The sequence below is a fragment of the Taudactylus pleione genome, unplaced genomic scaffold (genome assembly GCF_031769625.1).
Source record: "Taudactylus pleione unplaced genomic scaffold, aTauple2 ptg000085l, whole genome shotgun sequence".
Classification (NCBI taxonomy): domain Eukaryota; kingdom Metazoa; phylum Chordata; class Amphibia; order Anura; family Myobatrachidae; genus Taudactylus; species Taudactylus pleione.
In genome coordinates, this window is record NW_028284487.1 from 1,596,584 (window position 1) to 1,623,208 (window position 26,625).

General features: G+C 49.1%; 1 protein-coding gene across 5 annotated transcripts in view; it reads right to left on the bottom strand.

Moving 5' to 3' along the window:
* LOC148529274 (acylphosphatase-2-like) overlaps window positions 1-26,625 on the bottom strand; it is a 58,256-nt gene that overhangs the window by 23,691 nt on the left and 7,940 nt on the right. For 2 of the 5 annotated variants that reach the window (XR_015877781.1, XR_015877783.1), the window contains exon 1: window positions 12,740-12,801. Coding sequence is in view for 1 of the 5 variants with exons in the window: in XM_088468408.1 (XP_088324534.1) it covers window positions 21,796-21,905 (110 nt within the window). In the remaining 4 variants the exon portion in view is untranslated. Of the gene's footprint in view, window positions 1-12,739; window positions 12,815-21,795; window positions 21,906-26,625 lie in introns of those variants that run through there. The other 3 variants (XR_015877784.1, XR_015877782.1, XM_088468408.1) reach the window with 3 other exon arrangements.

Below are 26,625 nucleotides of genomic sequence, written 5' to 3' on the forward strand. Positions count from 1 at the left end.
TCATTTAACATGTCAAGACTCTGGTGAGTCACTGGCATACCTTGTTGATTTACAATAAATGTGTTATATCAGACACTAGTTATAGTCTTCATTATAATAATATCACAGCACATAATACTAACCTCCACCACCACCTCTGCAAGCTCTGGGACTGACAGAACCAGCAGGAAGAGAACTGCACGATTTGGGTAAGTGCACACATTCCTACCTCCTACCTTGCATACTAGTGTTTGCTTAGCATGGGATTATATTTGAGGTGCAGAGGAGAGTGAAGAGGGGTACTTATCGTTCCCGCAAAGCTGTTTTACCAGGGTGACGCGCCCTGTCCAATTTAAAAAGGGCAGAATGCACCCTGCCCCTTTTCGCGTCGCCCTGATAAAAAAGCCTGGTGGTGACGTCCCCACCCGCGGGCCGCAGTATCCTGCGGGTGTGGAAAACAGTGGTGTAGCAATCACCGCCGGTGAATAGATGCCTTCTCTGTGAATAGATGCATCAAAATTGGTACCATGCGGCCGGCAGTTCTAATCCCGACAGCAGCAGCCCGGGAGAGGTGAAAATCCAGATCGTTCTTTTTGGTAAGTATTGCTAACCTAATTCCCCCCCTAACCCTCATTTAGGGGTGCCTAACCCTAACTTCCACCCCAAGTGCCTAACCCCCCTCTAAGTGCCTAAACCTAACCCTCCTTAACCCTAAGTCTCCCAGGGAGTGCCTAACCCTAACCTCCCCCCGGGGGGTGCCTAACCCTAACCTCCCCCCAGCGGGTGCCTAACCCTAACCTTCCCCCGGGGAGTGCCTAACCCTAACCCCCCTTCCCCTAGCCTAACCCTAACTCCCTGGGGGGTACCTAACAGTCCCCCCCGCGGCTGTCCGCGCCCGGCTTACCTTCGATCGGTATGCCGGGTGTTGGGCTCCCTGGTAGGTCTAATGACAGGCATCGGGATTTCGACGCCTGTCATTAGTACCTTGCTGGGATTAGACAGTCGGGAAGCCGGTGGTTGGGATTTCGTCCGTCAGCTTCCCGACTGCTTCCCTTATAACCGTATAGGTTTTGGAGTTACACACCATACCATTGATAACATTGAAGGTTAGTCAGACTACCCGTAGAGTAGATACAGGAGTGCCCCAGAGCGCACCATATTCTTTACGTAATTGGACCAGAAATGAATTGAAAACATCCCAAAAGGTCAGTTCAAAAGAATTTGGAGACACTGTTGCACCCTATAACTATGAAGCACAGGCTACAGACATGAAGAAACAATTTCTAGAAAGAGGCTTAAATGTAGCGAAAGTCAATAAGGACTATGAAGAAGAAAATATGAGATATGGTAAGAACTTACCCTTGTTATCTCTATTTCTACGAAGTCCATAGGGTTCCACAGGATACCTTGGGGTATAGGTGTGACGTCAGTCGCAGGGCACCAAAGAGTTAAGCTTTCAGCCTCCCAGGATGCACTAGGTCCCCCTCCTATACCCCGCCCCCGGGCCAAGGCACCTCAGTTAGTTACCAAGCCATAGGCCGGAGGAGGAGAAGGAAGAGAGAGAACAAAGATCTGGACACATACAAGAATCACATTCTCACCAGAGGGAGACGGAAAACCGGTGACCAGAGCAAAGCCCATCTGCAGCACAGGTGCGACAGGGCGGGAGTCCTGTGGAACCCTATGGACTTCGTAGAAATAGAGATAACAAGTGTAAGTTCTTACCATATCTCATATTTTCTACTTCAGGGTCCATAGGGTATCCACAGGATACCTTGGGGATGTCCCAAAGCAGTATCCTTTAAGGGTGGGGACGCTCCTGTGCAGAAAGGAGAATCCGCCGCCCGAAGGAAGCATCCTGAGAGGCGAAGGTGTCAAACCTGTAATACCTCACGAAGGTATGGACAGAAGACCACGTAGCAGCCTTGCAGATCTGAACTGCCGAGGCACCACGTCGAGCTGCCCACGAAGGACCCACAGACCTAGTGGAATGAGCCTTCAGAGAAGGAGGGACCGGTAGGCCTTCATGAAGATAAGCTTCAGAAATAGCCATACGGATCCAGGCTGCCAAAGTTTGCTTTGAAGCAGGCCAACCCTTTTTACGGAAGCCAAAGAGGACAAACAAAGCGTCCGACTTCCTAAACGAAGAAGTGCGGTCAACATAAGTCATTAAGGCCCGCACAACATCCAAAGAGGCCTCACCCACGGAAAGACCCGGTGAGTTAAAGGCCGGAACAACTATTTCCTCGTTAATATGAAACTGGGAAACAACTTTGGGAAGAAACTCGGGCCGAGTGCGGAGCACTGCCCTGTTCCCATAAAAAACCAAGAAAGGGGGTCTACAAGAAAGAGCCCCTAACTCAGAAACACGTCTGGCCAAAGCAATGGCCAGAAGGAAAACAGTCTTAGCTGTTAGCCATTTAAGATCCACTGAGCCCAGTGGTTCAAACGGCGGTCCTTGGAGAGCCCTCAGGACCACAGCCAAATCCCAAGGCGCCACAGGTGGAACAAAGGGCGGCTGAATGCGGAGAACACCCTGCATAAAGGTGCGCACATCCGGGATTGTAGCAATCCTACGGTGAAACCAGACAGATAGGGCCGAAACTTGTACCTTCAAAGAAGCAAGGCGAAGCCCATGATCTAGTCCCGCTTGCAGGAAGGCGAGAATCCGAGACAGACGAAACTCCCGCGGTGCATAACCTCTCGGTCGACACCACTGGAAGAACGTATGCCACACGCGATGGTATATCCTCGCGGAAGACGGTTTCCGAGCTCGTAACATGGTACGCACCACAGAGCTGGAAAACCCCCGGGACCTCAGCATGGCCGTCTCAACAGCCACGCCGTCAAAGACAGCCGAGTCAGGTCCGGGTGAAGGCAAGGACCCTGAGACAGAAGGTCCGGTCGTAGCGGCAACCGCAGAGGAATGTCCACGGACAGACCCTGAAGGTCTGAGAACCAGTGCCGTCTGGGCCACGCGGGAGCTATCAACAGGAGCGTCCCTCCTTCCTGTTTGAATTTCCGGATTACCCGTGGAAGAAGGGAGACCGGAGGGAACAGGTATGCGAACCGGAACGTCCACCGGACGGACAGAGCATCCACCAGAGACGCCCCTTCGTCTCTTGTGCGAGACCCGTACACCGGCAACTTGTTGTTGTGCCGGGACGCCATGAGGTCGATTTCTGGAAGACCCCACCTGTCCACCAGTAGTTGAAAAACGTCCGGGTGCAGGGACCATTCCCCCGGATGAACGTCCTGGCGACTTAGAAAGTCCGCCTCCCAATTGAGCACTCCCGGGATGAAGACCGCTGATATGGCCGGAAGATTGCGCTCCGCCCAAACCAGGATCCGAGAGACCTCTACGAGAGCCGCCCGACTGCGAGTTCCTCCTTGCCTGTTTATGTAGGCCACGGTGGTAGCGTTGTCCGACTGGACCTGCACCGGGCGACCCTGGAGAAACCGCTGTGCCTGCTGGAGAGCATTGAAGACCGCACGGAGTTCCAAGATATTTATTGGAAGCTCCGCTTCTGTCGGCGTCCACCTGCCCTGGAACAAGTGTGGACCCGAAACTGCTCCCCAGCCCCGAAGACTGGCGTCCGTTGTCAACAGGACCCAATTTGGAACCCAGAACGGACGTCCCTTGTTGAGGTGGGTCGTCTGTAACCACCACGTAAGGGACAGGCGAACCTCCTGGGTGAGCACAATCGTCTGGGACTTCAGAGACTGAGTCAGCCCGTTCCACTTGGACAGGATCAGGTGCTGCAGAGGTCTGGAGTGAAACTGGGCGTATTCCACCATGTCGAACACCGACACCATGGAGCCCAGTAACCTCATCGCCGAGTGTAAGGACACCCGGCGGCTGTGCAGACAACTGCGCACCCTTGACTGTAAAGCAGAGATCTTGTCCTCCGTCACGAAGATCCTTTGCTGTCCCGAGTCCAATAAGGCTCCAAGATGCAGAATCCTCCGAGACGGGATTAGAGTGGACTTCTGCCAGTTGATTAGCCAGCCGTGCCGTTGCAGCAGTGCAATGGTCAGGTCCAAGTGGCGTAACAGGAGCTCTGGAGATCCTGCCACCAATAACAGGTCGTCCAAATACGGCAACATGCGGACTCCCTGCAGCCGCAGAGAAGCCGCCATGACCGCCATCACCTTGGTGAAAACACGTGGTGCTGTTGCCAGGCCAAAAGGTAACGCCCGAAACTGGAAGTGGTCGCTGCTGATTGCAAACCTGAGGAACTGTTGATGGCGCCAAAGAATAGGGACATGCAGGTAAGCGTCCTGTATGTCCAATGACACCAAGTAGTCCCCAGGTTCCAGCGCCAGAATGATGGACCGTAGGGTCTCCATCCGAAACTTCGGGACCCGCAAAGACTTGTTGAGTGCTTTGAGGTTGAGAATCGGACGATATGACCCATTGGGTTTCTGTACCAAAAATAGATTTGAATAGAAACCCTGGCCCCTCTGGGAGAATGGAACCGCCACTATAACTCCAGCCTGGAGCATAGTGTGCAATACCTTCCGCAGCTCCGTAGCCTTGTTCCGGTCTGATGGGAGACCCGTGGTGAAGAAGCGAGCCGGGGGTCTGTGCCGGAAGGAGAGGGCGTATCCGTGGAAACCACCTCCAGAACCCAAGTGTCTGTCGTAGTGGTCGACCAACACTGGGCGAACTGTAGCAGGCGGCCTCCCACCCTGGGATCCCCCAAAGGGAGGCCCGGACCGTCAGGCCGCAGGCTTGTCATCTGGCTTGGGGGTCGGACGTCTGGTACTCCATGCCTGCTTCCGGGGCTTGACCGATTTCTTAGGGCCAGCCTGTCGAGGAAACGACTGTGGTTTGGGCCTGCCCTGGGCCCTAGATGACCGAAAGGACGATGGTCCCGAACCAGAAGGAGCAGCGGCCGACGGGAGACAGGCAGATTTGGCTGCCGCCAGCGTGGCCACAATCTTATCCAGATCCGGACCGAAGAGAACTTCTCCGGTAAACGGCAACGCTTCCAGACCTTTCTTGGAATCTGCGTCCGCCTTCCAGGATCGCAGCCACAAGGTGCGACGAGCAGCTACCGCTGCTGAAGAAATTCTAGACACCAGAGTACTAATGTCTAGAGCCGCCTCGTTGATGTAGGTGGCCGAATCACGGAGATTGCCAATCAACTCCGCCTGATCGGCCGGACAGTCGGATTCAAAAGAAGCCTCTAATGAATCCGCCCAGCGCTCCATCGCTCTGGCAACCCAGCAAATGGCCATAGCCGGCCGTGCTGCCCCCCCTGCAAGGGAATAAGCGGACTTCAGGCAGATTTCTACCTTGCGGTCCGTAGCATCCTTAAGGGAGGACATGGATGGCATCGGCAATGTGGCACTACGGACAAGACGGGTCACGTGAGAATCCACCTGTGGAGGGGATTCCCACTTCGCAAAATAATTATCCGCGAACGGATAAGCCACCGCCAGGCGTCTCTGCGGCTGGTATCTTTGCCAGGTTGTTTCCACGCCTCCTCTAAATGGTCCACCAACTGACCCGAAAGAGGAAAGACTGTGGCATCGCCCTTCACATCTTTGAAAAAGGCATACTTAGATTTAGCCGCTGGGGGAACTTCGTCCTCAATCACCAAGGCTGTGCGGACCGCCCGAATAAGTCCAGGAATATATACTTTGGACTTAGCATCAGCGTCCTTAGTATGGAGAGGTTCCTGATCGTAAGGATCTAGAATCTCCCCATCATCAGACGTCCCTTCGTCATCCTCATAAGGAGCGGACAGAGACGCCACCGGCCTTTTATGAGACCGCATCACAGACTCCCCTTGCAACACATCCGACAAGTGCTGTACAGAACTCGTCAGGGAGTTAACCCACGCTGGCTCCTGAGAACCCGGGAGCGGGGAAATAGGGAGACTGTGGGGTACCACCAATTGTCGTGGGAACCCCTGCATGGGTGACGACACCACAGACTGCTGGGACAAACCCATCGGAGTAAACGCGGGCTGCGGAGCTAACTGGCCCACTAAAGCTGTTAACGCCTGAGCGAAACAAGCCCAGGGCGGCTCCTGTACCGGTGCTGTAACCGTAATAGGCCGCGCCATGGACAAACACTGCCGGCAAAGGCCCTCCGCGCTACCCTCCCCCTCCGCTAACGGTACTTTGCACGTGGTACACTGTAGCCGGAGGGGAAAATCACTTTCAGACATGATGGCACCACGTATGTGACCTCTCTCACCAATTAAGTATTAAATAGGCGAGAGACCACCCTGCAGCACCGCACCGCAAGGGCTTTAGCAGAAAGAACAGGGACAGTAATAAAGCTGACAGTTTAGAGAAGAAAAGATTACAGGCAGCAGCGCTAGCACAGTCACATACAATGCAGAAAAATAACAATTCCTGCACTAACAGCGCTGATCACTCAACTACACAGACACAGGGCCTGGTAGGACACAGCGCTGCATACACAGACCTGACCACAGCGGAGGAGAGGTATGCGGGGGGACCCAGACCACGATGCTTCCGTCCAGCGCTTCCAGCAGCGTTCACCATGCGTTCTGGAGAAGATGGCCGCCGAGGAGCAGAGAGGAGGCTGGCCTGGGGGAGGAGCGCTGCCACAGGACCAGTCGGCAGCATGCAGAGAGGGCTGTGTGCAGCGGGGGAGGCGCCGGCTGTGAGACAGGGAAGGCGCGCTCCCCTGGCATGCATTTAACCCCTGGGACGCCGCAGCGCTACCGCTCTGCTGCGGTCCGCTGTCCCAGGGGGTAGTGGAAGCGCAGGTTGGTCGCCTGGCTCCACGCTGCAGCCAGTCCCCAGGGAGCCCCCTGCCTGGGGACTTAGGACCATGTGATCAGCGGGGACCCACCGCGGGACCCCGCTGCTTACCTCTGTCCCCCTTGAATCCGGCCATGGTCCGGAGCATCTGGGGTCACCGCTAGCTGTGACCCCAGACGCCCACCAGCATCCCCGGATCAGTACCGGCGTTCTGGTACCGGCGGGGTGTAGGGAAGACAGCATGGACGTCATGACTGACTGTCCATGCTGTTCATCCAGTTGTGCAGCCACAGCTGCATGAAGAATAAGCTTCAGGGGCTCTTCTAGCCCCCACTCCAACAGGTGCACCCGACTCCGGCCGGGCACCAAACTAAACTGAGGTGCCTTGGCCCGGGGGCGGGGTATAGGAGGGGGACCTAGTGCATCCTGGGAGGCTGAAAGCTTAACTCTTTGGTGCCCTGCGACTGACGTCACACCTATACCCCAAGGTATCCTGTGGAACCCTATGGACCCTGAAGTAGAAAGGAAACTTGAAAGAGGTGAACTCCTAGAAGAGAAGGAAGGATAGAAGAGAACACAAAACAAGTAAGAGTACTTTTCATCACCAAATTCAATAACCAATCGCGGCCTTTGAAAAGAATCAGCTAGAAATACTGGGCCTGATTCAGAGCCGGACACTCTGACCAGAGCGCTCGCTCTGAATCAGGGCCCTCCTACCTCATTTTGGAGCGGCCTCATGGACGCTCGCATAGCTGTGGGTTACCACCCACAGCTATAGCGAGCTTCCATGATGATGGTTGCGATGGTCAAGACCATCGCGACCATCGGGCTTGCGACGAGACCCTGCGGTAGGGTATCGCTGCCGAAAGCCCAGGAGTGATTTTGGCTCTATCAGAGCCAAAATCACTCCCACTGACATCACTAGTGATGTCAGTGGGGCCGGACTCAGACGGTAGGCATTCCCATGGGAACGCCTCCGTCTGGCAGCCACGCCCACCAAAGGGGGCGTGCTGTCACTCACCATCGACAGCACGCCCCCTTTGTAGCGAGGATTCCCCGCCGCTCGCCGGGTCTCGCGCATGCGCACGACGGAGCTCCCTCCGTCGTGTGCATGTGCACTTCGGCACCATCGACCCGCTTGCGAGCGTCCAGCGCTCGCGAGCGAGTCAGAATTAGGCCCACTGGCCAGTACTTCTAAAAGCATCTAAAAACTGAAAAACTTAAATTTAGCTCAACAAACCATGGATAAAAGCCCTAAGATCCAATGCGGACAAAAGGAAAAACAAAGAGACATGACTGAAAGAAAAGGAGCCTGGTTTATCTTATTGCCTTAGATGCCAAGTCTGCAAGACAACTAAACACCTTCGCACCAAACAGAAGAAAACATTCACATCAACAAGTACACAACAGGAATTCAAAGTAAGAGATAAAATATCTTGTGAAACAGTGGGGGGCATTTATATTTTGGAGTGCTCTTGCAGGCTCCAATAATTTAGAACAGTGATTTTCAACTAACGGCACACCAAACAAGATTTTAAAATAGCTAAAGCACACTATCAATCCCCCACTGGGAAAAACACTCACAAATCTGCCCCGACAGAAAAAAGAACAGACATTGGCCCCTACAGAAAAACAAACACACACATCACCCCCACAGAAATAAAACAAACACAATGGCCCTGATTCAGACCCGCTCGCTGCCGCAGGCAGCTCGCAGGGTCTGTGGGCATTTTTATTTATTTTTTTGTTTCTAGGTCGCTCGCAAAGCTGTGGGTGTCCACCCACAGCTTGTGAGAGCGGGTTGGAGACCGTCGCAATTATTGAGACCATCGGGCTTGCGACGAGACCCTGGGGTAGGGTCTCAGCTGCCGCAAGCCCAAGTGGACTCCCTGCTCTAATAGAGCAGGGAGTCCACTACTTACATCACTAGTGATGTCAGTAGGTCCTCCCACAAACGCCAGGCGTTCCTAAGGGATCACCTGCGTTTGTGCAGCCACCCCCCCCTACAAAACGGGGTGAGCTGTCACTCACCACTGATAGCCGCCCCGTTTTGTAGAGAGCCCCGTAGCAACTGAAGTTCAGTTGCTCGGCAGGGCTCACAAATGCGCACGCCGGATGCGGCGCATGCGCAGTGGCCAAACATCAAGCACCGCTCACGAGCGGCTCTGAATCAGGCCCAATGGCCCCACAGAAATAAACAAACACAATGGCCCCACAGAAATAAAAAAAACAAAATAGTCCCCACAGAAAAATGCAAACACACATATTGGCCCCTACAGAAAAAACAATCACATTGCTCCCCACAGGAAAAAATAAAATAAAATTACATTGGCCCCCAGAGAAGAAAATAAAATAACCAGCTGAGAAGGCTCACTGTTGTCCATGTCCTGTCCCTCAGTGACTGAGCACACAATGCAGAGCTAGGAGCAGTGTGCAGTCGGGCGTGCAACACGGAATGTGTGACCTATGTCATGCCGCTGCGTCTTCATAGGTGATGGCCCGGTCACGCCTGAGCCTCCCAGAAGAGCCCAATACTGCCCAGGCCAGCAATACAAGTAAAATCAACTCTGACTTTGCTGACCTCGCGGCACACTTGACAATCTGTCGCGGCATACTAGTGTGCCACATCACAGTGGTTGAAAAACGCTGCTTTAGATGGACAACAAGAAAACTAAGTATCAGATTCACTGAAAACATCAGAAACATCAGCAAAAACTTAGAAACACACAGTGTATCTAATCGCTTTGCGACAACACATAATGAAGATCGCTCACATCTAAAGTTCACTGGCATTAGTAATTCCTTGGTCACCGATTCGCGTCACCGGGCTCATGTACTACAGAGTTACACAGGCAGGCCGGCTGCCTGTCAGTGCCTGCCTGCGGCTGAGCATCTCTCTCAAGAAGAGAGGCTAGATAGCCTATTAAAGCCCCACCCAGCACACCATCTACGTTACACGCTGCAGCACCATTGAGGGGTTAGGAAGTGTGCAGAGAGCACACCAACAGGCGTGGGTCCTTGGGTGACGGCGGCGGCTTTCGTGGCAGCTTGGAGTAAGTTGTGGGGCGCCCTTGCAGCAATGACACACCCACTTTTTCAGGCACCCGCCTTTGGTGCGCGCACATAGGGACACTTTCAGGAATTTTTCCAAGGCCACTTTAAATTCCCAATCCGCCCCTGGGACAAGCATATTCAAAAATGCGTAAATCCCCTTCTGCTGTATACACAAACTCACCCTTTTCATTCGTAAACAGACATTCATGCGATTCAGAACCAGCGCCTAAGACTCAGCCAGTCTGAATCAAGCTCAGTATGCATCAGTCAGCCTCAGCTCCTGTCTACTTCACTCAGCTCAGTCCATCTGAGACAGTATTAGTATTAGTACGCCTCAGTCAGTCTCTGTTAGTTTCGGTCAGTCTCAGACTACCCTAGTGACCTTCAGTCAGCCTTAGTGTGCCTCAGTCTCCCTCGGACCAACAAAGTTAACCTCAGTCAGCATGTGTGAAACTCAGTCACATAGCTTAGGCAGCCCCAACAGATGAAACACACCTCAATTGGCCTCAGTCCTCCTTAATCAGCCTCAGCCCACAGACAGCCTCAGTCACCTCAGACACTATCAATGAGCCTCACTCAGTCTTATACCCCTTTTCCAACAAACTTGTAACCCGGGTTATACAGTGGCAACCTGGGTACAGGGTTGGTGTGAAAGGGCAGGCGGCAGTGTGAACGCCTAACCCAGGGTATCTGACCCGGGTCACGCTAAAAGTTACGGAAAGCTGGGTCACTGACGTTTGGAGATGTTACTTTCCCTTTAGAACCCAATTCAAGTTTCTCACTTACAAAGCCCTCACCCATTCCTCTCCCAATTACATCTCCAACCTTATTTCCCTTCACACTCCCGCCCACCGTTTTCTCTCCTCAAATGCATGTGGCCTCTCCTGCCAACTGATTACTTTTTCTCACTCCCACCTCCAAGATTTTGCACGTGCTGCTCCCTACCTCTGGAATTCTCTCCCTCTCCCTAGCAGACTCTCCACCTCTCTACAAAACTTCAAACGAGCTCTCAAAACTCACGTCTTCATCAAAGCCTTCCAGCTCTCATCCTAACCCTCTGTTCCATATTCACTGTCTACCCCATCTGTGTCACCCCTTTAGAATGTAAACTCTCACAAGCAGGGCCCTTTTTCCTCAAGTGCTTCTCTTTTCCCATACTTATACTATCATCTACAGTAGGGGTGGGCAATAAGCGGCCCCCCAGCTGTTGTTGAACTACACATCCTAGCATGCTCTGCCACAATTTTGCTATTTGGCCATTCTAAAACTGTTGCAAAGCATGTTGGGATTTGTAGTTCAACAACAGCTGGAGGGCCGCTTATTGCCCACCCCTGATCTACAGTATATTTCCTACAATGGCACCTAACCATTAATATTTGCCACCCTACTGCTTGAGTGATATGACCGCTGATATAGCAATGTTTATAAACCATGTACTTATCCTGTATTCTCTTATACTGTAATGGTGCATACACACGGTCAGATTTTTCTTCAGATCTGAACGATAACGATTTAAAAAATCGAATCGTTCATATCTGAAGGAAAATCTGACATATCTGAACGATGAACGATGCGCGTTCCCGATGGTCAGATAACGATATCTGACATCTGATGTGTTTGCAGTCAGATTTGGACAATTCCATTCATTTTAATGCAGTCAAAAATCGTTCATTGTTCAAATCGTTCATCTGACAAATCTGACCGTGTGTATGCTCCATTAGTCACTGTTTTCTTGTTTTTCTCATTTGTTTATGTGCTTTGATAAGTGCTGTGGAGCCCTTGTGGCACCATATAAAGGATGAGATGCCGACAGTCTGGCTGCCCCTTCCGGGATGGGGCAGCCAGATCGGCAAAATCGGGGGCATGGCCAGCTGTTGTGTGCGGAGCAGGGGGCATAGCCATGCAATCACGTCATTTTGGCTACACCCCCGCTACACAATGCCGAGAATCTCGGCATTGTGAAGCAGGGGGCGGGGGCAAAATGACGTGAGTCGGCGTGAATCGCGTTTTATATAGTCGGGCGCGGGCTGGAGGGGTCTGCGGCTGCCGGGAGGATTGCCTGCCTTCCCGGAGGGCCGGGAGCGGCTCCCGATTTTCGGGAGGCTCCCGGCCAAATCGGGAGGATAGGCAAATATGGTTCAATGTTCTCCCAATGTTAGCATGGGATTCCTGTGGATCCTCTAGTTTCTTCCAATGACATACTGATAAATGATTTTCTTCTGACAAAGCTAATCCTAGTGTACATATGGTAGGAAAACATAGATTATTAACTACACAGGGGCAGGGACTGATGAGAATGGATAAATATGATCTCTGTAAAGTGTTGTACACATGTAGTCACTTTATAAATAATTGTTGATAAAACAACCACAGTAAAGCTCATTTATGAACTAGAACAATGCTGTACCACAGCGCAAGTGATGCTCTGCGACACCATGCATTTTTTTTGGCATGAATGCAACAGGGAAGTGCATGGATGAGATCTACAGTATATGTCCATCGGTACACCTATGAAACTTTCCTGGTAATCTATAAATGGGAAAGCACTTTCACAGATGCAATCCAACTGATGCAGTAAAAACAACACAAATTGATATATGAATTAATGAAAGAGTGCTAGTAGCCTGGAATTTAAAGTGATTATGATTTAACTCTTCTCACCATGAATGCGTCCTGCTGTCCCCACAGTCCTGCAATAAGCAGCATGATTTATGAGGAAGCTCACACAACATTCTTTAAGATTGTATATGACCCCACTAAGCAGGGCCGCCGCTACCATAAGGCATCTTCAGGCAGCTCCCGAAGGGCGCAGGCCCCTGGAGGGCACGGCTGAGTATAGCAATAAAAAAGGATGTCTCTGAGACATCCTTCTCTTACATTGTACTGGTGGCGGCTGCTGGTCTTATCAGCCGGCAGCCACCGATACCTGTCCTAACTGCACTGTGATCTCATGACTCACTCCAGGATGCCACTGCCAGTCTCTCTGCCGCGGTCCCTGGGCTGTCAGCATCGAAGGTTCAAAGCTGAAGTGTGCTGCTGAGGACTGGGAGACCCGAGGAGATGGAAGGGGTGGCCACCAGGCTGCCTGTATGTTCCCTGTCGCTGACTGCAGAGAGCGCCTGGGGAGGTGGTGGGGAGTTTGGGGAGGTTTGGAGGGTCATATCAGAAGAACCTTCCTGGCTATCATGTATCAGAATTCAGTGACATGGAACTTGCAGGCAGTGTGGTGGCCACCCCTTCCCTCTCCTCGGGTCTTTCCTAACCTGGGATTTCCAGCCTGTCAATCACAAAAGGATCTCCGCCCCTCTAAGAGCTGCTATCCAAATTATTTGGTAGGAGGAATTTATGTGTGTATATAGGTGTGTGTCTGTGTATGTGTATATAGGTGTGTGTATATAGGTGTGTGTTTATGTATGTATGTGTATATATAGGTGTGTGTACATAGGTGTGTGTGTATGTATAGGTGTGTATATAGGTGTGTGTGTATAGGTGTGTGTCTGTGTATGTATTTATGTGTGTAACTGTATATAGGTGTGTGTGTATGTATGTATGTGTGTGTATATAGGTGTGTGTGTATATAGGTGTGTGTCTGTGTATGTATGTATATATAGGTGTGTGCCTGTGTATGTATGTGTGTATATAGGTGTGTGTCTGTGTATGTATTTGTGTGTGTATATAGGTGTGTGGCTGTATGTATGTGTGTGTATATATATATAGGTGTGTGTCTGTGTATGTATGTCATACTTGCCTACCCTCCCGATTTGGTCGGGAGCCTCCCGAAAATCGGGTGCCGCTCCCGACCTCCTGGGAAGGCAGGCAATTCTCCCGGCTGCCGCCCAACCCTCCTATCCCTCCCGCAATGACCCCTGCAACCCCCGCCGCAGGGGGGGCGGTGACGCGATTCGCGTCATTTTGGCCCCGCCCCCTGCTACACAATGCCTATTTTATCGGCATTGCATAACGGGGGCGGGGCCAAACTGACGCGATCGCGTGGCCCCGCCCCCACCACACCTTCAAGTGATGTCACCCGCCCGGCAACTCCCTTTGTACCGGCCACGCCCCCCCTGTCCTGCCGATCTGGCTGCTCCCTCACGGAAGGAGCAGCCAGAAAGTCGGCAGGTATGATGTATGTGTATATAGGTGTGTGTGTCTGTGTATGTATGTGTATATAGGTGTGTGTGTGTATATAGGTGTGTGCGTATATAGGTGTATGTCTGTGTATGTATATGTGTGTGTATATAGGTTTATGTCTATGTATGTGTATATAGGTGTATGTATGTATGTATAGGTGTGAGTCTGTATGTCTGTGTATATAGGTGTGTCTGTGTATGTGTGTATATAGGTGTATGTCTGTGTATATAGGTGTGTGTATGTGTGAGTATATAGGTGTGTGTCTGTGTATATAAGTGTGTGTATATAGGTGTGTGTCTATGTATGTGTGTATATAGGCGTGAGTCTGTATGTATGTGTGTGTATGTATGTATGTGTGTATATAGGTGTGTGTCTGTATGTGTGTATATAGGTGTGTGTCTGTATGTATGTGTGTGTATATAGGTGTGTGTCTATGTATTTATGTATGTGTTTATATAGGTGTGAGTCTGTATGTATGTGTGTGTCTGTGTATGTATGTATGTATGTATGTATGTGTGTGTGTTTATATAGGTGTGTATGTATGTATGTATGTGTGTGTATAACTGTATATAGGTGTGTGTCTTTGTATGTATGTGTTTGTATATAGGTGTGTGTCTTATGTATGTATGTGTGTGTATATAGGTGTGTGTCTATGTATGTATGTGTGTGTGTATATAGGTGTGTGTCTATGTATGTATGTGTGTGTGTATATAGGTGTGTGTCTATGTATGTGTGGTAGGGGAATGAAGTGCAGACAGGGTGAAGGAATACCCTAATGCAGTGGTTCTCAAACTCGGTTCTCAGGACCCCACACAGGTCACGTTTTCCAGGTCACCCAGCAGGGGCACAGGTGTATTCATTACTAAAGGCGGGTATCCGCTACAAGATCTGAAAACGACATTGTAATCATGCAGTCATTTGTCAGTCGTGTGATGAGCCTGCACTGAACGAGCAGTCGTTCAATGCAGGGTCATCAATCATCTGGAAACATGCTGAACCTGACGATATCGTCAGATTGACCAGCATGTTGGAAAGATGATAGATGTCTAAACGACCAGCGGGCACAGGCATCGCTGGTCGTTTTAGACACTTTTGCAAACGATTTGCAAACGATTGAACGGTCAAACGATCATTATCGTTCAATCGTTCAACTTAATCGTCTAGTGGATACCCCCCTTTAAGCTGGCCATCCGCTAGGCGATGCGGGGGACGACGGCACGATGACGACGCCGTCGTCTCCCGCGGGGTGAACTGCATGCACTGATCGTTCAGACGTTCAGTTTGTGCAGATCAATTATCCCCGAACATAGCAACCTGACGGCGGTCGTCAGGTTGACCGTCATGTTCGGGCGATTGATGTTAAAAACGACCAGCGGGCGCGCATCGCCGGTCGTTTTTAAACTTTTACTGCCCGATTTGCGAGCGATTACCAAGCGATGGAGCGATAACGACCGTCTATTAGATGGGCAGCATTACTGACACATTTTAAAATATCCACAGCTGGAGCTAATTATCTCACGTGTTATTCTGTGAGGAAACCTGGAAAACATGCACTGTGTGGGGTCCTGAGGACCGAGTTAGAGAACCTGTGCTCTAATGGATGCTGGGATGTGTGTGACATGATTGATTAATGGGTTAATCAGGGCTGGATGGAGGGAAGTCACTAGGTGCTGAGTGGGGGAGTTAATGAGTCAATAGGTTGACGGGGTACTGTGTGGGGAGATTGGATGAAAGTGTTATTGGGTGCTGAGAAGGTGACATGATAATGGAATGGAGAGGAATAGGGTAATGGATTCTCAGTGGGGATTGGTGGGTTTATTAGGGAATGGCTTAATAGAGGGTTAAGTAATTCATTGATTTTTGAGGGGAAGGGTGATGGATGGTGGGGAATGTAATGGTTGATAAATGGGTTAATGTGCGCTGACAGGATGGGGGACAGGATGGTTTTCTGAGTACAACAATGTTTAATAGATTTAGGTAATGCCAGGTTGGATGTGTAGGTTCATGCCAGGTTGGTTCAGCAGGACGCTGCTCACTGCCCATCTTGCAGATGGAAAAATGCACCCTGGCTCCTTTTGGAATGCCATGCTGAGCTCTGAACGAGAGTGGTTTGGATTGGAGGAAGGTAGTGCCACGCTGCCTCCTATACTGAGACATCTCTGTTTTCTGCCTCCATGGCCATTTTGGAGTCTAATGGAGGGTACACACGGTCAGATTTTCTCCAAGATATGAACAATAACGATTGTAAAAATTGTTAAATCGTTCATATCTTTGACATATTTGACATGCATCGATGAATGGTGCGCGTGCCCATATGTCAGATAACGATATCTGAAATCGACTGTGTTTGCAGTCAAATTTGGACGATTTCATTCATTTAAATACTGTCATAAATCGTTCATCGTTCATTAAATTGTTGGTAAAATTGTTCAAATCGTTCATCGTTGATCTAGCAAGTCTGACCGTGTGTGTGCACCATTAGTTCCACAGCCAGCATTAATTTACGGCCTAAGGGCCTGATTCAGGCCGGTGGCCCAGAGCGCATGCGCACAACGGAGCCGGCTCCGTCGTGCGCATGCGTGAGACCCGGATAGCAACGGGCAATCCGTCACCCCGGGTCTCGCACCAAAGGGGGCGTGCTGTCGATGTTGAGTGACAGCACGCTCTCTTTGGTGGGCGGGCCGGGGGAGTGGCTGCCCAGACGGAGGCGTTCCCATGAGAACGCCTACCGTTTGGGGAAGGCCCCACTGACATCACAAGTGATGTCAGTGGGAGAGCTTTCGGCTCTGTTTAAGCCGAAAGCTCTCTGGGGCTTGCGGCCACGAGACCCTACCACAAGGGTCTCGTCGCAAGCCCGATGGTCGCTATGGTCATCATCCTGGCCGCTCCATAAAAAAAAAAAAAAGACGCCCTGATTCAGAGCGAGTATTCTGTCAGAGCGTCCGGCTCTGAATCAGGGCCACTGTCTGCCTCTGCGTCAACCTGGCCTGAGGTAAACAGATGTATTTACATGTTTTATGGTATGATTGTTGGATTGGAGACACTGATGTGCATTGCGGCATTGATGTGTGACAAAATTATGTATTGCGACACTTACAGTATGTGTGGCATAAATATGTACTGTGGCACTTATGTGTGACATAATTACATATTGGGCACTTATGTGTGACATTTTGTGAATGTGGCACTGATGTCTGGCGTAAGCATTTATTAAGGGCACAGCTATGTGGCATATTATGTTTTGGGGGCACTGATGTGTAGCATATTACTGCCCGGAGTGTACACACAAATGTTGTTCCCAAAGTTTGGGTAAAAGCCTTTGAGTGAGGTTATATCTAGATTGCTGGGAGGAGCAGGGGTGGTAATGTGAAACTATGCCTAGGGCACCCAGAAACCTTCCACCGGCCCTGCCACTAAGTCCTGTGACGTCCAGTCTGTACAACTTTACAGTAAATCAAGTTATATTGTATGTCATACATTTTTACTTGAATTTCCCATATATAATTTAATTTGTGTTGCAATTGTTTCCCCTTAGGTTGAAGTGGCAGTTTACATGCTGAGTACTTTCTGTGAGCATTGCCTATCTATCTATCTATGTATAACTGGCCTGAATACTAAAAATATCTTAGTCCAGTAAGACAAATTAACTTTTTCTCTTTGAAATGTGGAGAATAATAGCCAGTTTTCTATTTATGTACTGTACAGTATTTTCATGAGTCATCTTTATATGTGCTGAAGTTAGGAAACACAAAATGGTTGTACCATGGAGCTCATTCAGACCCGCTCGCAAGATGCGATCACTCGCTGGCAAAAAGGGGACGGATATTTAAATTAAGCACTCGCACTGCATCGTGTAAGGACGCCCTCTATGTCTTAGCGAACTACGGCAATGAGCGCTCGCAAGTGTCTAAAGACGCCCCCTTGCCACTCACGACATACGTCATCTCCGGGAAATGTGGGATTAATCGGGACCATCGTGAGCCATCGGAGCTGCTCGCAGCCTTTGGGGTTGCCTTAACATTCAGGTGTTTTGCATACAACAGACAAGAACTAAAGGGAGCAAGTGTGCAAAGTAGAAGAATACCACAACCTCAGCATCATTGAACACACTGCCCACAGTTGTTGCAAAGCTGACACACCACACCATCACAATGCAACTTTCTACAGACTGATGTTATTCCAGCATCAATGAACACACTGCCCACAGTTGTTGCAAAGCTGACATACCATACCACCATAACGCAACTATCTACAAACTGACATTACTAGTGATTCTATATCCAAATAACAATTGCATACTGAAAATTCTGACTACAGTTATTGCCGACCAGTCGGATCGAGAAGCCCAGAGTCACAACTGTCTACACACATTTATGTTATTGGATACAGCCAATACACATAATTGCATAGTACACGTTCATATTGTATGCTAGATCATCGAGCGCTTGCCCTTCCACAAATTTGCTATCTTAACATGCAGGTGACGTGTACAAAGACGCTAATTTGCTAATTATGCACGCCCTTTAAACTGCGTTTTGGCGGCCTGACATGCCTGCATTCGCAGCACCACTCCCCCGTTCACAAGCACCTTCCCCAGTTACCACCCACAAACGGCACTATCTGTCACTCAAAGCAGCGACCTGATAGTGGCTTACGAGCAACCAAAATCAAATCGCAAATACTGGCTTGCGCACGCGCACTGCAAATTATACGCATGCGCAGATGGGCGAAAATCACTCAAAGCGAGCGATCGCGCCTTAGCGAGCGGGTCTGAATCAGGTCCCATGTCCATAGGATCAGCAGCTACATGGAGCAAAAAGAAGAAACTGGTATAATGCCTGAGATTACCAACTGCTCAGGATCAGGAACTAGTAATTAGTGTATTAACATGCCCCTGATCACTGCACTATCAGACACCCTTTTCACAGCAATGCAGGATGTCTTAGTGTGGGCCTGATTCAGAGTTGGGAATAGAGGGCCTGATTCATTATGGATCACTATTGCGATTGCAGCTGTGATTACGCATGCAGTTCTGCTGTGAAAATATGCTAATGTCTGCAACTGGTCAGCCAGCATAGAGACGCCCACTACCACTTTCTCACATCCGTTAGACCTCGCTGTCCTGCGTATACATCAGTAACATCGGACCCTCACGCAACATTACAGCAGCTCTGACCTGTCTCAGAAATTGCAAGTCTCGTTGCACGCAGTGAGTACACAAGCTGCGTATACCAACTTAGTGGCTAATTTATGCACACCCAGGAAATGGCGTTCAAACGGACAGGCACTCCTGCGTCTCTCCAAAGATTCCCCCGTCACCAGCCCCAAACACTGACATCCTGTCACTCACTCTGCAAAGGCGTTGTATCCACTTACGTGATTGCAGTATGATCACAATGCTGACCTGCGCATGTGCGCTGCGGTGCACACGCATGCGCAGTACGCACCGTCACCCGATCTGCGCACGCTGTTGCAATTGCGATAAGTGATGAATCAGGCTCAAAGTAAGAAACAGTAAGTAACTGTGCATCTTGGTGAAACCATGCTGCACTGCAGGTGGGGCAAATGTAAAATGTACAGAGAGATTAGATTTGGGAAGGGTGTGATAAAGCTGAAAACTAAATTGCAGTGTAAAAATAAAGCTTTCCAGCATTTGTGGGCTACATGCAAAAGCAGTCATTATTTACCCTATATGCAATTTTTTTTATGTATTTGCACCCCTTGCATTGCAGCATGGTTTGCCCTGGTAAACATTTACTTGCTATTTCTTACTCTATTCCCAACTCTAAATCAGGCACTGTATTAAAAAGAGAGTGAACAGGGTGGTGTTACGGTAACTCACCCCTGTTTCTCGGTATTGCAACAGTTTAGTGCTGATGTGATACATAATACATAACAGCTCTGGGCCTGATTTAGACCCGCTCGCGAGCGCTGAGCGCTCGCAAGCGGGTCGATGTTGCCCAAGTGCGCATGCGCACGACGGAGGCGGCTGAATCAGGGCCACTGTGCGGAGATAAATAATAGCTCCTGTGTGGCCCGTTTTGGAATCTATTCACTAAGTAAGTTGACAAAATTCTTTGCTGCCATCGCTGGCCATCTGTGATTTCTCCATGTACTGTTTTTTTATACATATTTTATTGGCAAAAAAAGGGGTTATCCCTACCTGATATATGTACCTCCTAGTGCTGTAACTGCAGTTAGTAACTACCTGGAGCCAGAAACTAGCCCAGTGCATGTAATCACAAACTGCCAAGAACTAATGCTCAGAGCCGTAGCTAGAATTTAGTGCCTTGGGCCAGAAAGAGCATTGGTCCCCACATGCATCACCGGGTCCGGTGACACCTGGTGCGCGCTCTAGCCCCCCTGCCCAAAAAGGGGACGTGGCCTACTATAAAGGGCCGTGGTCTCGCAGAACTGTCGATCCCTGTAGATGCTGGGCTGTCCCCGGAGATTGTGCCTGCCCTATTGGCTCCTCCTCTGTGACAGGAGCCGAGTGCTGCAGGAGAATGTCATACTGTAGCACCCGGCTCCTGTCACTGAGGAGGAGCCGGTATTTGGTGTCACCCCTCGCATCCCCATAGTGATGCCACTGCCCCCCCTTTTTTTCAAATAGGGATATAAGAAAGACGTATGCCTGAAAAAGGGGCCAAGACAAATCTGATTTGTCAAGTACGATGATGAAGGGGTACCCAGGAGCATAACTAGGTATTTGATTGCCCAATAGCAAAAGTTTGTAAGGGTCCCTATGTTCCACCCAATGGTGCAAAATGTATATTAAACATGTCATGGAAGATGGGCCCCCCTAAGCTCTGGGTCCAATAGCAGCTGCACCCCTTGCTACTATGATAGTTACGCCCATGGGGTAACTGATCCCGTTGTACCACTGTTGTCCATGTGTCACTGCCAAATACAGTGTGAATCCAATGGCTGCAGTGATGATACACAATAATTATGCAGTATAACTCCCCGGCTCTAGATGTAGGAGAGCACTGGTGAAGCTACAGCAGGATGTATTCATCAGAACAGCCATGCACATGCCTGGAGCCAGCAGTAGATCACCGACTGAAGGTATAGAAAGAGTGCTACTTGTAGTGTATATGCAGCAAATTTCAGTGGCGGGGATGTCAGTGTGTGTACTCTGCGCTGGGTTTCTCAAGTGTGCTGGTAACACCTGGGTAGGAAATCATTGGAAAGTGACAAGGTGGAGGGGTAGGAGATAGGTGCAGCTAGGAGATGTCAGGGATAAAAGAAGAGGAAGCTACAAGTGAGAATAATTATAAACAAAAAATTGACATGCCCGAACAGCGCCCCCTGCCCTGTGGTGCTCTGTGCTGTGGCACGTCGCACCACCCTAGTTACGGCCCTACTGATGCTATACCTGTCATTACAAGTCACTAGGAAATGGCGCTCTGTCTGTGGTTATCAGGAACTGGCACAGTACATGTATCTACCATCTGCTTGGAGCAAAAATTTGCTGTATCGCTGAGTATGTATCTCCACAAACGGCTACAAATGTCGTTCCACTACCCTGTGTTTCCCCCGCCACATAGACTGTAAACTGGTTTGGGCAGAGTGTTATGTCACTTGTATGTTATTTGTTTGTATCAGGATCCCCTCATAGTAAAGAACACGGGTACTATGTTAGCGATTTATAAACAAAAGATAATAATAACCAGATGAAGTAATACACACTGCTACTTTTGATTCATTTTTTGTTTAATTGGACAGACAAAAGTTTATGTTTGCTTAATAGTGGTAATACAAACTATATACAATCCTAAAACATTCCTATGTGATTATTAGAATAGTGCCTGTTTAAATGTGTGGTTTGGACATGCAAAAACGTACAGAGAAAATGTGCTTGCATACACGCAAAATACTCACATTATCTCCACTTTTTCCTTTGATCCCTGGACTTGCCCTGTAACTGTTCCATATGGTGTATTTTTGACCCATCCAACTACCGCCACACGTTTCGCCTGATCTTCTGTATACTTCACATAAAGATAAGGATGACAATGAGAGTGTTAGACTTAAGCTAATTTGTATAGTAATAACAACATATAGTACATGCTAAAATGTAATACAAGTTGAGAAAAGCAAAAATAGAGCACAAAAAATTAGCAAAAGTACAAAAATAATTAATAGGCTATGGGGCTGTTTCATAGTTGTACGCTGGAGTGATATTTTCGCAGTCTGCCAATTTTTTCTTATCTGCGCATGCGCTGGAGCCGCACTGAGCATGTGCAGATCAGGTCCTGTGATGTCGCTGGCAGTGCCCCAAAGCCACAGCATGATTGACATGCTGCTCTAGTGTTTGGGGTTGGCGATGACCCCATTTTGTGGGCATGGCAAAGCCAGTGGCTGCATTCTTGGATGCAGCTTCACTGGCCCCGGCAGCATGATTTCACCGGTCATTCAGAGTAACTTGAGGGTTACCCAGATGTCCAATGGTCACTCAGTTGATCCGATGGCTGCGTCTCCAGACACAAGATGCCCTCCTGCAGCACTTGCATATTTTAGCACAGTCGCTGTGTCCAAAGATGCAGCGGCTGTGCAATTTGCGTACAACTATGAAACACTCATCTACATACTTTTAGTCACAGTAAGAAACTATTAATTTAGCATAACATTTACTTTTAGATGGGAGAATAATTCAGTCTAGTATCTGAATTAATAATATGATACCTATTAGTGATGTGACAAGTTATTGGTCAGCCATTTTACCATGGCTTCGGCTGAATATATATATTTTTTTTTACAAATCATTTATTAAAATTATACTCAATGTTTGTATTGATATTATTGTTGTTATTTATAACAATGATGTCAGACACTGTCTTTTTCTCCCTTTACCATTTAGTATTTTACCTAAGTGTCAGAGGTTCCCAAACTTTTTCCAATCACTGCACCCTAGAGTATCAACATATTTTCCATGGCACCCAGGGGCCAAAAGTTTCTTATTGAGAAATTGAGCAAAAATTAAATGCAGTAAATTGTGCTTATATGTCACCCTTAGGTTCAGTTATGTGGTGGTTGACAGGGCTGCGCTTCTTTTGTCCACATATTTTTTTATAGGCAAAACCAGCCCGAGTTACCCTGCAAGTGCCCTGAGGCACCCCAGGGTGCCAGGGCACCCAGTTTGGGAACCACTGCCATATGTAATCAGGGGCTGGCTGGCAACTTTTGGCCTGGGGGGCAGACACAAGTAAGTGGCCCGACTTCTCCACCAGCGCATTGCAATGGAGAAAAGACACATGATAATAGTCTCTGTAAGTAAGGTGTACCTAATGTGGGTGTGCTTTAAATAATGTAGAGAGGTTGCAGTGACAGCCAGATTAGGGAGCATCGCAGTGACTGCCATATAATACAGAGAGGTTCGTAGGGACCATCAGATCAGGGAGTGTCGCAGTGACTGTCATATAATGCAGAGAGGTTCGCAGGGACCATCAGATCAGGGAATATCGCAGTGACTTCCATATAATGCAGAGAGGTTCGCAGTGACCATCAGATCAGGGAATATCGCAGTGACTGCCATATAATGCAGAGAGGTTCACAGGGACCATCAGATCAGGGAGTGTCGCAGTGACTGCCATATAATGCAGAGAGGTTCGCAGTGACCATCAGATCAGGGAGTGTCGCAGTGACTGCCATATAATGCAGAGAGGTTCGCAGTGACCATCAGATCAGGGAATATCGCAGTGACTGCCATATAATGCAGAGAGGTTCGCAGGGACCATCAGATCAGGGAGTGTCGCAGTGACTGCCATATAATGCAGAGAGGTTCGCAAGGACCATCAGATCAGGGAGTGTCGCAGTGACTGCCATATAATGCAGAGAGGTTCGCAAGGACCATCAGATCAGGGAGCGTCGCAGTGACTGCCATATAATGCAGAGAGGTTCTCAGTGACCACCTGATCAGGGAGCGTTGTAATGGCTGCCAGATAACGCAGTAATCACCAGATTATGCAGAAATCATCAGTGACCCACATATAACACAGGTATTATGAATATACAGTAGCCCTCACACAAAATAATAATACCCCCCCCCACATTCACACACATTACATCACCCCCAGCACCGACAGTATTAAAACACCCCATTCCCCCAAAGATAAAAATAACTACAGCCCCCCATTGCATAAGTATTCCAACACCTTAAAAAGTGGAAGGCACATATAGAAACCGTTGTAATTCCTACACAGTTCACCTGATTTGGATGTAATTACCCTCAAATTAAATCTGAAAGTCTGCAGTTAAAGCACATCTTGTATGTTTCATTTCAAAACCATTGTGGTGGTGAATAGAGGCCAAAATATGAAAATTCTGTCAATGTCCCTATATTTATGCACCTGACTGTATATATACAATTTTTTTTCCATGGTCTGGCACTCCCAACAGTTAAAGAACCTGCAGCTGGTGCCCTCACAGTCAGAAAAATCTACGGAGCAGAGGTGCGGCACACTAATTCCGGGCACACACTAAATGATATGTCGCTTGATCTGGCCGACATATCATCCACATTGGGCAGTGTGTACCCGCTACGTCGCTGACGATGCGCAATATCGTTAGCGTGGGCCATGCTGCCGAATGCAGCTTGGCCCCCGCTGTCACTCCCGGCATCAGCAAGTGTGTGCATGTGCTTATGCTGCCACCCCACTGAGTCCCGCCGCCAACGAGGTTGGTACCCACTAAACATCGTCTAATGTGTACCGGCCTTTAGTTTACATTTTTTTTTTCAGAGATTGAATGCAGTATCAACATTTCAATCTTTATGTGTTCATACCTCCCAAGATTTCAGTTTCTGAGGTCAGGACGTAAGCGCGCAGAAGGCGCTTGCTCCAGAAAAGGGGCATGACCTGTCCGTAAATAGGCTTGGCCTAGTGGCACTCCCCTTTTACATCACTAATGGGCGTGCCCAGCATCTGGGCTGCCCACAGGGGATTCCTCCCCGCACTGTGAATAGATGCCTCTATTTTCTCTCTGCTCATCCACAGTGAGTGCTCCCCCCAACTTTCCCCTGACCACGGGACACTGCGACCCGCGGGTGGGTCAGTGGGACAGTCCTAAAAAAACGGGACTGTGCCGCTAAATGCGGGACAGTTGGGAGGTATATGAGTTAGAAAGACTGAAACGTTGATACTGCATCCAGTCTCAGAAAATCTTTATTTTGCCTAAGAGTGCCGCACCTCTGCTCTGTGTGTATGTGTATATATATATATATATATATATATATGTGTGTAGACAGTATATATAACAATTGCAGGCACTCGCCATTAGATGCAGTTATGGGTATTACTTATTCCATGCTTACGGCAGCAAAGTAAGTACAGTAGCAGCGACGTTTCGGTTAGTATTTCCAACCTTTCTCAAGCCATTCAATATTTAGTGCATCCGGAAAGTATTCACGGAATCGGTATGATTTACCGCCAGACCCATGCCCAGCTGTTGGAATCCCGACAGAAATCCTGATCGTCCAAGGTAAGTATTCTCTAACCTAATTCTACCCCCTAACCCTAACCCTCCCTTAGGGGTGCCTAATCCTAACCTTCCCCCCCAGTACCTAACCCTAATCCCCCCTCTAAGTGCCTAAACCTAACCCCCCCTTCCCCGCCGCCCCAAACCTAAGCCCCCCCTCGGGGATGCCTAACCCTAACCTCCCGGGGGGGATGCCTGACCCTAAATCTCCCCCGGGAGCCCTAAACCTAACCCTCCCAGCTATCCGCGCTCGGCGCCCGGCGTCCCTTCGATCGGTCTCCCGGCATCAGTAAAATGACAGGCGTCTAGATTTAGACACCTGTCATTTAACCCTCGCCGGGCTTAAGCAGTCGGGAAGCCGGCTGTCGGGATTAGGTCCACCAGCTTCCCGACTGCATACCGTATTCACGCTTCAGTTTCTCCACATTTTATGTTCCAAAATAGAATAAATTAATTTTTGTCCTTAAAATTCTACACACAATACCCCATAATGACAATGTGTATAAAGTTTTTTTGTGATTTTTACAAATTTAAAAAAAATTAAGAAATCGCATGTAGATAAGTATTCACAACCTTTACTCAATACTTTGTTGATGCACCTTTGGCACCAATTACAGCCTCAAGTCTTTTTGAATATGATGCCACAAGCTTGGCACACCTATCTTTGGGCAGTTTTCCCCATTCTACTTTGCATCTTTGCAGCACCTCTCAAGCTCCATTAGGTTGGATGGGAAGGGTCGGTGCACAGCCATTTTCAGATCTCTCCAGAGATGTTCAATCGGATTCAAGTCTGGACTTTGGCTCAAGGACATTCACAGAGTTGTCCTGAAGCCACTCCTTTGGTATCTTGGCTGTGTGCTTAGGGTTGTTGTCCTGCTGAAAGATGAACCGTCGCCCCAGCCTGAGGTCAAGAGCACTCTGGAGCAGGTTTTCATCCAGGAAGTCTCTGTACATTGCTGCATTCATCTTTCCCTCTATCCTGACTAGTCTCCCAGTTCCTGCTGCTGAAAAACATCCCCACAGCATGATGCTGCCACCACCATGCTTCACTGTAGGAATGGTATTGGCCTGGTGATGAGCGGTGCCTGGTTTCCTCCAAACATAACGCCTGGCATTCACGCCAAAGAGTTCAACCTTTGTCTCATCAGATCAGAGAGTCCTTCAGGTGCATTCTGACAAACTCCAGGTGGGCTGCCATGTGCTTTTTACTAAGGAGTGGCTTCCATCTGGCCACTC